This window comes from Giraffa tippelskirchi, chromosome 7, assembly GCF_054371585.1.
Source record: "Giraffa tippelskirchi isolate mGirTip1 chromosome 7, T2T-mGirTip1v1.2.pri, whole genome shotgun sequence".
In the NCBI taxonomy this organism is placed as follows: Eukaryota; Metazoa; Chordata; class Mammalia; order Artiodactyla; family Giraffidae; genus Giraffa; species Giraffa tippelskirchi.
In genome coordinates this window covers 141,435,138-141,450,972 of record NC_137281.1, presented here as the reverse complement: position 1 = coordinate 141,450,972, position 15,835 = coordinate 141,435,138, and the positions used below count along the sequence as shown (strand labels likewise).

General features: G+C 39.2%; 1 protein-coding gene across 1 annotated transcript; it reads left to right on the top strand.

Moving 5' to 3' along the window:
- Window positions 1-65: 65 nt before the first annotated feature.
- On the top strand, window positions 66-13,255 carry ERH (ERH mRNA splicing and mitosis factor). The gene is made up of 4 exons (XM_081513542.1): window positions 66-138; window positions 3,572-3,659; window positions 9,028-9,148; window positions 12,758-13,255. Exons 1-4 carry the CDS (start codon window positions 136-138, stop codon window positions 12,858-12,860), a joined length of 315 nt encoding a protein of 104 aa, XP_081369668.1. The 5' UTR covers window positions 66-135; the 3' UTR covers window positions 12,861-13,255.
- Window positions 13,256-15,835: the final 2,580 nt, after the last annotated feature.

Below are 15,835 nucleotides of genomic sequence, written 5' to 3'. Positions count from 1 at the left end.
GAAAGGTTCTTTCGCGGTGCGCCTCTGACGAGTTCCGGCGGCTCCTCTCGCGGGGATTGGCTGTTGGCGGCGTTGCGGGTAAGCTCGTGTGCGGCGGCGGAGTCGGCATCGGCTGCAGCGGGAGACTTTGGCGCGATGGTGAGAAAGGCCTAACCGGCTTCCCGAACCCCTAAATCCCCCCGGGGCGACCCCCGCCCATACATCTCCCTACCCCATCCAGCGCGAGCGTGCTGCTGCTCGGCCCTCAGCTTGTGGGTCGACCCTTCTCCTTCCCGCCGCGGAGACACTGGGCCTGGCGCTAGGCCCCGGATCCCGGGTCCGCCCCGCGGTTGCGCGCCCTCCTGCTGGCTCGGGCGAGGCGTCATTTGCGGAGGTTGCTCTTTCTTTGGGTTGCTGCTTGGTAGAGGCAGGCATGGGGGTGCTGCCCTTTTCCCTCCAAACGTCTCAGCCTACTATAGGAACAATGGCCGAGGGATGTCTGACAATCCCGTTCCGAAGCTGACAGATTGAATCTACTGCATCCCCCGTGTGGGCCAGGAGGGAACATCTTTGCTTTGTAGCGTGCTTTTCCGACCACATTCCCTTTTGTTTTTATGGGCTCTGCCTTTTTTGAAAAAAATACATAACATTTTCCCTCTTTTCTAAGACCTTTAGGGGCTGGATTTGGTGGGTTTTTTTTTTTTTTTTTAACCCCCTCCAGCCAGCCATCCTGTGCTTATCTTTATTTATAGTCTCTTGGGTCTGGAGGCTGAAAAGATAGATTCAGCTGAGGGTACACTTTCCTTAGAATCTGAGTGGAATGGGTGGGAAGGGTTGTTTTTTGGTTGTGTGTCTGTTTTGTAATCTGCAAAAAGGAGAGACCCACGAGGATTCCAAGGAATCGTGGTTGCTTCCACACTTCAATTTTCGTTTTCTGGTTGCTACAGATTAACAGGTCATGCAGTTATTGTTAACAAGGAACTTTTTCAGGTCGTAGTTTTCTGGATTGAGATAGTTCAGTGTTTGACCCAACATAGTCTCCCAAGGAGGACTGGGAATTAGTAGATTGAGTTTCCAGTTCCTATCTTAACTAGCAGTGTGACCTTGAGCAAGTCATTTCACCTCTTTCCTCTGCCTTTATTTGGTATTATTTTAAAATGCTTAGATTAAAATCTGGGGCTATGACAGCAGTTAATATGAACACCCCATTATCATTGAGCAACTATCAGTGATAATTCTTTATCATTTCGTGTAGAATTGAAAATTGGAATTTGTATTTAAAGTGAATACTGATTCAAAAGTGTTAAATATTGGTTCAATTTCTTTTCTTTTATTCTTCCTTTCTTTTTTGATAGTTTGAGAGATGCATTTAAACCTCAAGAACCAATTGTATGTATTGTAGTATTTCTGTAACAGTAGAGTGACTGACTATTCTTAGGGTTCGTGTTTGTGAGACTTTAAAAACAGATTAACTTCATTAGAGTGAATCATAACTGCTTGGTAAATAGAGAATAAGATATTATTAAGGTAATTCTGCATAACTTTTTTTTCGTGATGTAGGTTTCACAATGTTATTTTTCTGTTGTGGCAAATATCGATAGGTATATATATTCCTGTAAGTACTTATATTTTTATTGCTTATTTATTTATTACTGGTCATTCCCCTAAGAAGGAGTAACCTAAGAAATGCCGGACCAAATCTGTTCAGAAGAAGGAAAAATCTGATAATTTTGGTTACAGTTTTGTAAATTTAGTCATTCCTTGTTCCTAATTTTTAAGCCTTGTCTTTGGGCAGTAATTAAGAATAGTAAACTTTGTTCAGGTTCGCTTTAAGGGTAAATATAAAAAGCAGCATACTGTATAGCCATTTTCATATCTTTAAAGTGAATTGGTCCTTTATTTCTTATTAATTAGAATAAGAAGAAAATTAATGTAGTAGCGACTGGTCTGGCTAGTATGTGGGACAGATCCTTTTACAGGAATGTTAGTATAGTTTCTATAAAGTTATTTTCTTCTCAACATATGAGCCATTGAAACTATTGGTGGTTTTTAAATAACCAGTAATCTAACATTCTGTTTTCTCTGACTTTTGATCACTATTTAAGAAAGGCCTTGGCTGTGTTCAGGTCTTTATAGGTGAGAATTACTTTTCATCCCTTGTCATCAAGTTTTATCTCAGATCCTCTCAAACTTTTAATCAGAATGACTCACTTCTTGATGGAGAGGAGTATGATAAATTCCTTTGTTTTTCACATTGTGTTCAAAGTACTGTTTGGGTGGGGGCAGTGCTTATTCAGAAACTCTGCATATCAGCTATTTCAGTTGCAGTTTGTTGGTCATTAAAAAGTCTGATCATTTCAGAACGTTTGGTTCCTGTCCTTAAGAGGTTTGTTTTTTATTAAAAACTAGTACAGCAGAAGAGAAGAATATGTTGTTCAGTTGCTCAGTCATGTTCAACTCTTTGCGATGCCAGGCTTCCCTGTCCTTCACCATCTTCCGAAGATTATAAATAGTTTGATTTAGCATTGGGTTTACAGTGAGGTTACATCATATTTGAATTTAATTAGTGAACCTTACACACTTGGCAGAAAAAAATGGAAGGGGTTATACTTCCACAGACCAATGTTCTGGAGATATTTTTACATGTCACCCGTTGGGAGGAGGGAATGGGAGTGCAGGTGCTACTGGTATTTACTGGGAATAGGTTAGGAATACTGCCATCCTTCAGTGCACAGGACAGCCTCTGCAACAAGGAATCTTCCAGCCCCTGATGCAATAGTGCCAGAGTTGAGAAACCCTGAAATAGATCCATGAACAAAAGCATGCTCCCCAATGAGGGTGAGATGGAAGACAAAAGGATCTGCTGTTCTTTAGGCATATTCACATTTCCTATGTTGTCATCCTCTAGCTGTTTTGTGATTCTAGTGCTTAAAAATACAATATTTTAGTATAACACAGCCCTTTATGGTGAGCCACCTACTTGGTGAATAATTTAATGGATTTTCTAGGATAACGTTAACTGTATATACTAATTTTATATTGCCAGTTTATCTTACGCCTTTAATGTTTGAGTTTAATCTCTGGATAAGATGTGATTTCACTGTAGTGCTAAAGTTAGAGAAAACAGATTGATAAAGTGCTTGTAATCATTATAGTGTTTTCCTTTTTCTCTCCTTTCATCAACCCATATCTGTTTTCATTAGGAACCTAATGGGATTAGAGCTAGAAAGTGACCAATGGAAATAGAACACCTAAGCAGGTTTATAGTCTGGCTGGGAAGAAAGGTGCAAAAGAGAAAAAACAGTAAAAGGTAGTTTATGCTGAGAACTTACAGGCAGTAAGTGCAATAAGAGTTTGAGACAGCAGTTGTTAAGGACTGGGAGGACTAAGAGACCTTACAGAAAAGTTGTGAATCCAGCTTCTGGCGTTGCACTTGAGCAGAGGCATCAATATTGCAGAAAGAACACCCTGATTAATAGTGTTATAATAACCAACGATAATTTGTTTGGTGAATGAAGATTTTTATCTCATACTATGAATTTCTCAAATACTGAGTTAGAAACTCATGTTGAAATCACTTTTCCCTCTGCAGTCTCACACCATCTTGCTGGTACAGCCTACCAAGAGGCCAGAAGGCAGAACTTATGCTGACTATGAATCTGTGAATGAGTGTATGGAAGGTGAGTTTAAACACTAATCAAGGGGTAGAAATCATTGACTTTGTTTTGGGGGTGGTGAGGGGTTGGGGGATGGAGGTGGGATGAGCTCTAGAGGCTCCTGGCTCCCACGCTAGCTAGCATCTACACCAGCTGGTCCACGCTCACTCCCAGGGTGAGAGTGGTAAGTGCTGAGACTCTCAGGTGTCTTTTGAGTTGGTTTACCCTGACATTCACTATTATGTCTACTTTTTAGACTCAAGCTCATGTATATAGTGACTTTCCCAGGCCTCTGCTTGTTTTGTAAATATTCTTTATTTGTTATATGTTATTTTGTTACTGTGCTGTGTAAATATTTTACAGGTATCCCTTATATAGTCTAGTTAAACTCAATAGAGTTATTAAGACAGGCTTGAGAAACCTAATAGTGCCTACACAACCTAGTAGTCTAATTACTAAACAAACATTAAAAGCTAATGTTACAATCCATCAGGATGTTAAGAAATAAAAAATTAGCTCAGTGAATAAAGGCAAATGGAACCAAATCAGTATAATTTATTGTACATTTGATAAGCTGGCACCACCCTGAAGGAAGGTATTAACCCTCAGTAAACCGTTAGATGAGAGCACATAGATTGGATCATCACAGACTGGATTCATCCTTATGTCCTTTCATTAGATCATTACATCCAGTAAACCACTTGTGTACACCCTGTACCCTTTCTAGCAAATTGTACATTCTTCACCTCTTCCTGTAAAGATTTTATAGGAATATAAAATTTGTTGCTGGCGTGTCCCTGGAATTGTTGATTATCTGAAGCTAATTGGATTAGGCTTAAAAATCTCTTAAAACCAATGGTGGGTAGACCTCTAGGGGACAGAAAGCTACTCATGATAATCAGAGATGGCTCCTCAGATTCTGTTCTGTAAGACGAGCAAAGCTTGTGTTCTTTTCTCAAGTCCCTTCTTCTGCTGATAGCCTTACTTGCCATTAAGGTAGACTTTGTGCACACACTCGAGATTGTTGCTTTATCTATATTATCATGTTTGGTCTTTGATTCTGCAATACTCTTTACTAACCTTTACTGATTTTAGGGAAGCCTAACTTTAAAAAAGAAAATTAATACATTTAATTTCTAGAGCAGTTTTAGGCTTAAGAAAAAATTGAAGAGAAAGTACAGAGGGTTCCCATGTACTTCTCCCTGTCCCCAGTTTCCCCTGTTAATGCCACCTTCCCTGGTAGTCCAGTGGTTAAGACTGCTTCCAATGCAGGGGGCTCAGATTCCCCTGGTCAGGGAACTGAGGTCCTGCATGCCACACACACCCCGTCCCCCCAAAAAAAAAATAGAATATGAGGTATGGTACATTTGTTACAGTTGATGAAGCAGCGTACAGTCCATAGTTTATTTGAGGGTTCATTCTTTGTGGTGTGCAGTGCTGTGGGTGGTGCCAAATGTGTAATGTCATGTATTCACCATTACAGTGTCATACTGTAATGTTGAGCATATTCTCACTGCCCTAAAGATCCCTTGTGTTCCCCCTAGTCATCCCTCTTCACCTCACTCCCTGCCCCCTGGCAACCACTGGTCTCTTTGCTACCTCCGTTGTTTTTCTTTTTCCAGAATGTCATAGATTTGGAATCATTGACATGTAGCTTTCAGACTAGCTTCTTTCACTTAGCAACGTGTTTAAGTTTCTTCCATGCCTTTTTGTGGCTTTCTAGCTCTTTTTTTTTTTAATTATAAATAGTGGTTTATTTTCCATTTTAAAAGTTAAAATGGAAATACTGGAATTGGTTCTCACATGGTGGTTGCCAAATGGTAATTTTCTTACTTTCTTATTTTACTTTGTTATAGTAGTTAATATTCATCTGGAATACAGAGCTTTCCCTCCCCTCATCCCTTTTTTAAAATTAATAGATTTAGTTTTTTTTTAGAGTAGGTTTGGGTTTACAGGAAAATTGACTAGAAAGTACAGTTCTGTCATAACCCCTGCTTCGCCCCCTCCCAGTTTTCCCAATTATTTACATCCTGTATTAGTGTGGTACGTTTGTTAGGATTGTAGAATCAGTACTGATACATTATTAACTAAAGTCTAGTTTGCATTAATGTTCACTCTTTGCTTTGAACATTCTATGGATTTTGACATGTGCAATGACATGTATCTAACATTGAGTACCCTGAAAATCCCCTGTGCTCCACCTGCTCACCCATCTCTCCCCTAAACAGCAACCACTGATCTTTTTAATGTCTTCATAGTTTCATCTTTTCCAGAATATTGTATGGTTGAAATTATAGTATGTAGCCTTTTTAGACGGAGAAGGCAACGGCACCCCACTCCAGTACTCTTCCCTGGAAAACCCCATGGATGGAGGAGCCTGGTGGGCTGCAGTCCATGGGGTCGCTAGGAGTCGGAGACAGGAGACGACTGAGCAACTTCACTTTCACTTTTCACTTTCATGCATTGGAGAAGGAAATGGCAACCCACTCCAGTGTTCTTGCCTGGAGAATCTCAGGGACGGGGGAGCCTGTCGGGCTGCCGTCTATGGGGTCACGCAGAGTCGGACACGACTGAAGCGACTTAGCAGTAGCAGTAGCAGCAGCAGCCTTTCTAGAACAGCTTTTTCACTTCAGTTCAGTTGCTCAGTCATGTTTGACTCTGCAACCCTACGGACTGCAGCACACCAGGCCTCCCTGTCCATTACCAACTCCCAGAGCCTACTCAAACTCATGTCCATCGCGTTGGTGATGCCATCCAACCATCTCATCCTCTGTCGTGTGCTTTTAAGGTGTCTCCATGTCTTTCACGGCCTGATAGCTCATTTCATTTTGTTGTTGCATAATACTCCATTGTATGGGTATAACACAGTTTGGTTATCCATCACCTGTTGCAGGATATCTTGGTTGCTTACAGGTTTTGTCAGTGAATAAGCTGCTATGCACATTCCTGTGTAGGTTTTTGTGTGGAGCTAAGCTTTCAGCTCCTTTCGGTAAATACTGAGGAGTGTGATTGTTGGATCATATGGTAAGACTGTATTTAGCTTTGTAAGAAACAGACAAGCTGTCTTCACCTGTGGCTGTATCACTTTGCATTCCCTGCAGTAATGAATGAGAGTTCCTGTGGCAGCATTTGGTGTTGTCAGTGTTTTGGATTTTTTGCCATCCTAATAGATGGGTAGTGATACCTCATTTCAGTTTGCAGTTTCTTCATGTCATAATCGGAGAAGGCAATGGCACCCCACTCCAGTACTCTTGCCTGGAAAATCCCATGGACAGAGGAACCTGGTAGGCTACAGTCCATGGGGTCACTAAGAGTCGGACACGACTGAGCGACTTCACTTTTCACTTTTCCCTTTCATGCACTGGAGAAGGAACTGGCAACCCACTCCAGTGTTCTTGCCTGGAGAATCCCAGGGACGGTGGAGCCTGGTGGGCTGCCGTCTATGGGGTCGCACAGAGTCGGACACGACTGAAGCGACTTAGCAGCAGCAGCATGTCATAATGTTGAGCATCTTTTCTTTTTTTTTTTTATAAATTTATTTATTTTAGTTGGGGGCTAATTACTTTACAATATTGTAATAGTTTTTGCCATACATTGACATGAATCAGCCATGGGTTTACATGTGTTCCCCTTCCTGGACCCCCCACCCACCTCCCTCCCCGCGTATTTTCCTTCTGTATGTCTTCTCTGGTGAGGTGTCTGTTCACATCTTTTGCCTATTTTTTAATTGAGTTGTTTGTTTTCCCATTGTTGAGTTTTAGGGGTTCTTTATATATTGTTGATAATAGTTCTTTATCTCAGTGGTCCCCAACCATTTTGGTACCAGGGACCAGTTTCAGTTTTTCCATGGACTGTGGGGAATTGGGGGGGGGGGTGTGGGCGAGGGGGGAGGGCATTGCATTTATTGTGCACTTTATTTCTATTATTATTATATCAGCTCCACCTCAAATCATCAGGCTTTCGATCCCAGAGGTTGGGGACCCCTATTTTATCAGATATATGTTTTGCAAAGATTTTCTTCTAGTCTGTGGCTTGTGTTTTCTCTTTCTTTGATAGTACCCTCTGAAGTACAAAAGGCTTAAATTTTGATGACATCCAGCCTACTAAGAAGCTTATCCAAAGTCACAAAGATTTGTGCCTACATTTTCTTCCGAGAGTTTTATAATTTTGACTTAGATTTAGTTTCTGGGCCATTGTGAGTGACTGTTTACACATGGTGTGAGAGGGTCAAAGTTTCTTCTCTTGCATATGAGTGTACAGTTGTCTTAGCACCCTTTGTTGATAAAATACTCTTTCTCTATTGATTTTTCTTGGTATCCTTTTGGAAAAACAGTTGACCATAAATGTGAGAGTTTATTTGTGGACTCCTGTTTCTATTCCATTAGTTTGTATGCCTGTCTTCATGAATAAGCAGCACCACACTGTCTTGATTACAGTTTTGTAGTTTTGTGATAAGTTCTGGAATGAGGAAATGTGAATCTTTCTTCCAACTTTGTTCTTTTTCAAGATTGTTGTGGCTGTCCTGGACCCCTGTGTTTGTGTGTCAAGTTTGGGATCAGCTTGTCAGTTTCTAGAGAAGTACCGCAGGTTTTGACATGGATTGTTGAATCTAGATCATTTGGGGGAGTGTTTAATATTAAGTCACCCAGTCCATGAACTTGAGATAGCATTCTGTTTATTTAAATGTTTACTGTCAGTGACATTTTACAGTTTTCAGTATGTCTCTTTTATTAAATTTATTTGTAAGAATTCTATCCTTTTTTGATGCTGTTCATTTCATTTTCAGTGTTTTTATTGTTGGGGTATAGAAATATAATTGATTTTTGTATATTGATTTTACATCATGCAGTCTTACCACCCTGATTTATTCAAATAGTGTTTTGTAGTTTCCTTAAGGTATTCTGTATACATTTATAGAGATAGGTACACTTCTTCCATTCCAGTGTGAATGCCTATTATTTCTTTTCCTTGCCAAATCACCCTTACCAGAGCCTCCAGTGCAATGTTGAGCATGACATAAGTGACAAGAGCAGGTATTCTCATCTGAATGGGAAAGCGTTGTCCTTTGCCACTAAGTATGATGGTAGCTGTGGGTTAGTGCCACAATGAATTAATTTTCCTGGTTTTTATTTCCTTTCCATTCACCCTTTCTATTCAGGAACTCATAAGTGATACTTCTGATCACAGTGTATTGAACCAACCTTTATTAAGATAGCTTTTGATAACTCTGTGGTTGACTATTACTTTTTCTTAGGAAATTTATGAAATCAATTTGGAGGTACACAAAGACCTATACGTACAGGGTAGGACAAAGTATTGTGATATCAGCACATAATACTACTCATATCTAAAGTTCATACAATTGTAAGATCTTGGTTTTCCCCTCTCTTAGGTGTTTGTAAAATGTATGAAGAACATCTGAAGAGAATGAATCCCAACAGCCCCTCTATCACATATGATATCAGTCAGTTGTTTGATTTTATTGATGACCTGGCAGACCTCAGCTGCCTTGTGTGAGTATTAACCACCATATCTCTTAAATTGTGTTTTTACCTTGTTTGTTTGTTTGAGGTGATTTATGCTATTAGGAGCTCACTCTGCATGACACAGATCTTTGTGTTTTGCCTGTGATGTAGTAATTAATATTTCTTCTACACGTGGCTTATAAATTGTCAACATAAAGCTGAAAATCTTACGAATTTTGCTAATTGATGCAGTTAGTGTGCATCCGCCTTGAACCGAAAACTTTGTTCCTTAAACTAAATAATCTTTTACTTAGTTTTCCCCCCAATTATAGTCTTTATCCTAAAGCAGTTAGCTTTAATTTTAATTCCACGTAACGTTGATCATGTGTATTTTGGTATGTTAGAATGAGTTTTTTTTTTGACACTTACTTTTTCTATTCTCCGAGTTTTGTCAAATTAAATTTTTTTCCCCTAACATTATGCTTATTATAATTTATATCAGTAATTACTTATCACCACTGTTACCAAGGAGCGTGTGAGTCTATAATACTTCATCTTCTCAGCATTGTTGGAGAGACCGAGTGTACAGAGGAAAATGGAAGTACCTTATAATGAGAGCTTCAGTCACCAGGCATTTTAATATTTATTATGTGTCAGACACTATGCTAGAAGAAAAAAGTATTTTTCAGTGGTGAAAAACATGTAGGTCCTACTCTGAGGCACTTCCTGTTTCAGCACTGGAACCAAGCCTGGATTTGCTGTCTTACAAAAGATCCGGGTGAAAATAAGCATTTCCTTGGAATTTTTGAGTTTAGTTTTCTTCACCTCTTCATTGAGTTTCAGTTATAGTCATTTTAGTTTGCTCACTCAGAGTATCTAAGTGATCCAGTTCTGGTCTTTAATGAAATGTGTTTATAATGTGTGATAATTTCATTATGATTATTTTGATATAAAAACTCAAAAAACTATTGAGGCAAATGGAGCTGTATATATATCATGGTGTGTTGGTTTGTAATGTTTACAGTTGATCTGTTTACTGCCTGACACACAGAGACACATACATGTTCATATAACATATTTATTGAGTTCCAGTTGTATACCATATGTGTTCCAAGGCACTGAGGATTGCGCAGTGAATAAGTCAGTCTAAAATGAAGCCTGTGAAGCTGCAGAAAAATAAGTGGAGGGCAGGGAGAGGAGGGAAATGAATTTGGTGGACCAGCCTGTTCAAAAGTATTGATACTTCATGTTTTTGGAATGAATGAGGACTGATAACTGAAATTTGGTATAGCCCTGTGGAAGTCTTTGATGATTTCCAGAGCAGTTTTGGTAGAGTGAAGTGAAAGTGTGAGAGTATTAGTTGCTCAGCAGTGTCCAACTCTTTGCAACCCCATGGGCTGTAGCCCATCAGGCTACATAGAATTCTCCAGGCAAGAGTACTGGAGTGGTATGCCATTCCCTTCTCCAGAGGATCTTTCCGACCCAGGGATTGAACCCAGGTCTCTGTCGTTACAGGCAGATTCTTTACTGTCTGAGCCACCTAGGAAGCCCTAGAGTGACAGTAGTAAAATCTTTATATATTCCAGTGAGTTAGTAAGAAGAGAGGAATTGTAGGCTGCCAACACAGACAACTTTTTTGTAGAATTTGGCTCATAAGGAGAGGAGGGAAATGGGGTTATAGCTAGAGGAAAAAATACTTTTTTTCCCCCTTTAATTTTGTTTTTAAGGTGAGAAAAATAATGGTATGTTGGCAGGCTAATGTGATGATGTAGTAGAGGGAGAAATTGATGGCTTTAGATAGGATCTTGGACAATCCATTAATAGTAAAGTAGGAAAGGCAGGCGGATGTGGTAGAAGCTTGGGGAGGTTTTCTAATTGCTTTAGTTACTTCAGGAAAATAGGAAGGAGGATACCATTTGGAATTAAGGGTGAGGGAGGAAGTGTTGGAGGTTGTGAAAAGAGGTGAGAAATCTAGGAGGGTGAAGGGATTAGGGAATGTGATTTAAGAGGTACTTGATAGTGAATATAAAATTAAAATAGTCATGTAGTAATTGTATTTTCCTAGTCACTCTTAATCTGAAGAGTTACAGGTGAGTTTACTTTTTACATTATTTCTCACTGTAACTAAAGGACGTTAGTAAAAAGCCAAATGTTCTGTAAAAGTAGAGAGCTTGTGCATTTTACTAAACCCCATTCTGACCTTACCATTCAGGGGAAGAATTTGATAATGGTGTAAAGCATCCCTACTTTGGAGTTTGTTTCTCTTCAGAGATTGGATTGTAGCTCAGTGATGACCTGGAGGAGTAAGTGAGAGGGAGGGGATATATGTGTAAATATAGTGGACTCTTTGTTGTGCAGCAGAAACTAACACAACATTGTAAAGCAGTTAAACTCCACCCCCACACCCCCACCCCTCCCAAAAAATGGATCATAGGTTTCTAGCTCAGTGGTTCACAGGCAACAAGAACTCTGGTCAGGAGTGTTTAAGCTTTTACTCCTTGCCTGAAGCTAGTAAGTTGCCCTGTTTTGAGCCTTGGTTTCCTCCTTTATTAAAAAGGGATAATAATTGTATCTACTCACAGAGTTGTAAATAGGATTGAATTGATTCAGATGAGTGCCCAAAGCAATACCTAGCAGTTGGCAACTTCTTTATAGGCTTCTTTTCGTGGCTCAAATGGTAAAGAATCTGCCTGCAGTGCTGGAGATTCAGGTTTGATCCCCTAAAGAAGGAAATGGCTACCCACTCCAGTATTCTTGCCTGGAGAATCCCATGGACAGAGGAGCTTGGGGAGCTACAGTCCATGGGGTCACAAAGAGTCAGACACAACTGAGCGATTAACACTTCTGCTTCTAACACTTAGAGGTATTTACTGTCATTTGTAGTTACATTTATATAATTTTTTTGCTGAGAACCTAAAAAATGATAGTGCACATGGCCTTGAAACACTGTGATGTGCTTTGTATTTCTGCGATCTCTGCTTGCTTATTCTTTTTTTATACTATAGCTTTAGGTTTTTTTACTCTAAAAAAATGAATTTATTGCTTAACCAGCAATCTAGCTGGTTGTGCTTGAAGGTTGTAGTTTTAGGTTGTAGTTGTTCAGTTGTAGGTCAGTGGAATATTTCTATTTTTTGTCCTTTGAACATACCTTGAGTGAGTTGTCTATTGATGCGTTGTACTCCAAAAACCCTGGAATCCTGTTAGAGTTTCATTGCTGATGTTACTCCTTGTACTCCAGACTCTTCTCAGGCTCTAGCATTGTTCATTAAAAAGCAAATCCTGAAATACTGGATGTATATAAAATTTTCCTTCTGTTAATACTTTCCAGGGAAGAAATCTTTGTGGCAGCAACATATTTTTAAAGGTCTTCTTTTTTTTTTTTAAGTTGATTCAAAGTAAATATAGCAAATCTAAAGTTTTTGTTAGTTTTTTAATCACTGAAGGAACCATAATAGTAACTATGTAGGAGAAAGAACACATGGTTTCTGGGCATACTTTGTCAAGAAGTAGATGTGTAACACACTGAGCATTTAACTTAAGATCTCTAGACCTCGGTTTGTTTTTCTGCTGTGAGATTGTACTAGATGATCTAAACTTCATATTGCATAAAATTCAACAGTTATGTAATCAGCTGTTTATTATTGTTCTGTTCCTCAGTTACCGAGCTGATACCCAGACATACCAGCCTTATAACAAAGATTGGATTAAAGAGAAGATCTACGTGCTCCTTCGTCGACAGGCCCAACAGGCTGGGAAATAGTTGAGTTTGGAAGCATTAGGGGGACGGGGGTGGGCTTGGAACACAGGTGTGTGCAGTGTGCTGTAGTGGAAGTTTTGTATTATAGTTATCCTGTTTCCATTTTGGTATACCCTAGCCAGAATTGAATGTATTAGATAAAATGTGATAATCTGTTCAATCTGAAAAGCCCTTTGCCCCCTCCCCCCCTTTTTTTTACTTAAACATTTTTATGATGATTTAGATGGAAGTTGGTTTTGTCAGTTAACGTTGGTTCCAGTCCCTCAAACTGTTCATACCTGCTTTATAACATCCACTGTACTAATCCTCCTTCAAATTGGGGTGGGGAGTGGTGGCGCAGTTTAGTTACATCCTCAAGATAAAGTCTTGGTGAAAAACAAATAAATGTTCTTTAGTTATATTTTTCTCCCTGAGTGATTTTTTCCCCCCTTTTTATGTGTCTCTGATCTGAATTGGGTATTCTTGCAAAGCAGTATCGGTTTCTAAACCAGTAGCCTGCTACACGATGAAGTTGAAGAAAGCCTATGTATGTGCTGAATATGTTTTCTTCTGGCTTATATGAAGCTAAAGAGTTTATACCTCATTTTTCCTAGTTTTTGCCTCTTGTAAGTGAATCTCAATTGTATCTCCAAGGTTTATACCTACTGTTGATGCAAACATGATGAAACACTTTTTGGTGACATAGTTTATCTACAGCAGCAACCAGGTTAATTCCTTAGCCTGGGTGATGTCCTTTCTCTGGAAGGTCCTTGGCCTTCTAATACCTTTCAGCAGTGGAATGCTCCTGTACAAGGGTAAGGGAAGGACCACAGAAAAGTACAGGATGATCTTGCTTTTAATGTAAAGATTATGGTCACACTGTGACTTGAACATACACTGCATTCCCATCGTACCTCCAGTCAAAGTATGTGGACATTCCCTGATTCTGCTAGTATCACACTTCACCAATGGCTAATAATATCTTTACACACTGTAAGATGGGCAGTTTTTTTGGAGGCTTCATGACTGGCCTTATATGCTTGTTTTATGCAGAATGAAATTATATATGTAGCTGTAGTTAATATTTCACTGTGAATCAGCCAATTTTAAAAAATGTTCTCACAGAAAAAGAAATAGATCCAAAAGTAAGTCAGATTGTCCTATTCTTCAGTTGGCCTGTCTAATATAGTTTTATTTCTCTAACAGATATGATCTTGGCTTCATTTCTTTTTTTTTTTTTGAAAAATACTCTAGAACACATCCAGAGGGAATGGGATCCCTTGAGTCTCTGATAAAATATGTTTTTTAGTGTTGGACTTAGGAAATAAGATTTTGTAAGGAATGTGAGAAAATATCTAGGTCCTAGACGTTGTGTGATGAGAGGAAATAGAAGGTGAGCGGTATTTTGAATCATACTTTATAAAGTTTAAGGAAGAATAGGACTGGAATAAACATGGGGAAATATACATTTAACCATTTCCATTATTACACAGAAGAGGAACAGAAGTAGGCTTTTTGCATTGTTAAGGTGGACTCTCTGATGAAACTTTTCAGTGGTTTGGTCGAGCCAGAGCCACTGTTCCATGTTCTTACAGAGTTAGAGTACTGACTGTGTGGCCTTTCTCTTAAGTACAGGTCGGACAGGTTTGATTTCTGCTTATAGAGTGATGTTTTATACTGCTGCCTAAAGGTGAAACATACCAGAAAAATTAACAAAGATCCTGATATTCTGTAATCCACCTTATTTTATATACCTGGAAATTTCTAAAATAGTTCTTGACAATGCTGCTTGCTTCTATTTTTTTAATGTTTGATCTAACATATCCCAGGATTAGAAAGGGGATATTTTAACAGTCTCGCTCAACTTCTATTTCTCTGGCTTAAAATATTTCCAGCAACTCACTGAAATGCCTTGGGTATTTTTGGCACATACGTATATATATGGCATGTTTGGATAGGTTATATATCTTACTCCTGTTGTTTGGGATGAGAATGATGGTAAACTGTTTACTTTCAACAAGGGTGAGCAGACAGTTTCTTACTGTCCTAAAAGCAGACCAGCCTTTGGGTTGGAGGAAAGAGGGCAGGGCATTTCTTAGTGTAAAGTTAGTTTCATATCAGTGTGACCACTTCTTTATTAAATTGTTTTTATTAATTTTTAAGATTGGAATGAAAATCAGAGTTAATGTATGAAGTGTTTAATAAACATTACTACATTAATAGGGATACTTTTAGAATAGGGACTATTTATTTATGTGTTAGTATGATCACCACTTACGCGTAGCATTTACTGCTTGGGAAACATTTTTATATATATCTTATTTAATCATCATAGCAACCCTTTAAGATAGGAAATAATTATTCCTTTATTAATGGTAACATTGACTCAGATCACTTTGCTAGGTAAAAAAGACATGTTCTTGGGAGTTCCTGGTGACCCGAGTGGTTAGGATTTGACGTTTTTGCTATGGAGGCCCAGGTTCGATCCCTGGTCCTGGAACCATCCCACATGCTGCACAGCACAACCTAAATTAATTAATTGAAAAGAAAAAGACATGGTCTTAACCTCAAAGATCTTGAAGGGAATATGAGGCCCCCCCAAAATAAATAACTAGATAATGAATCTCTGGTGACTATCAAAGGAACTTTAAAGATAGACATATTTGGATTCACAAGACCTGAGTGAGTCACATTTGTCACCAGTTTACTTGAAAGCATACAGGACAGAAAACAGCTTGCTAACCCAGCATCATCAAGTGTTCCTCTTCCATGGGAGTGAGTAGTCCTCAGGGCAGTTCACACAGCCATCTAAGAATTATCCTCTGCACATACAAACAAGTGGTAAGTCAGGTGCAAGAGACAAGACAGGTAAGTGCAAGGACTACCTTGGCTTTCAAGCCTTGTATACAGCAGGAGCCACTGTCCATAGACAATGCTTGTAGGTCACTGCAAGAGACGTGCCTCTGTTACAAGAGTCACTACATTTTAGTGGAGGCATA

Bases quoted from the DNA above. Each gene is read 5' to 3' on its own strand.
- ERH (XM_081513542.1), top strand. The intron at 3,660-9,027 runs GTGAGTTTAAAC...CCCCTCTCTTAG, and splicing joins TGTGAATGAGTGTATGGAAG to GTGTTTGTAAAATGTATGAA. The intron at 9,149-12,757 runs GTGAGTATTAAC...TCTGTTCCTCAG, and splicing joins GCAGACCTCAGCTGCCTTGT to TTACCGAGCTGATACCCAGA.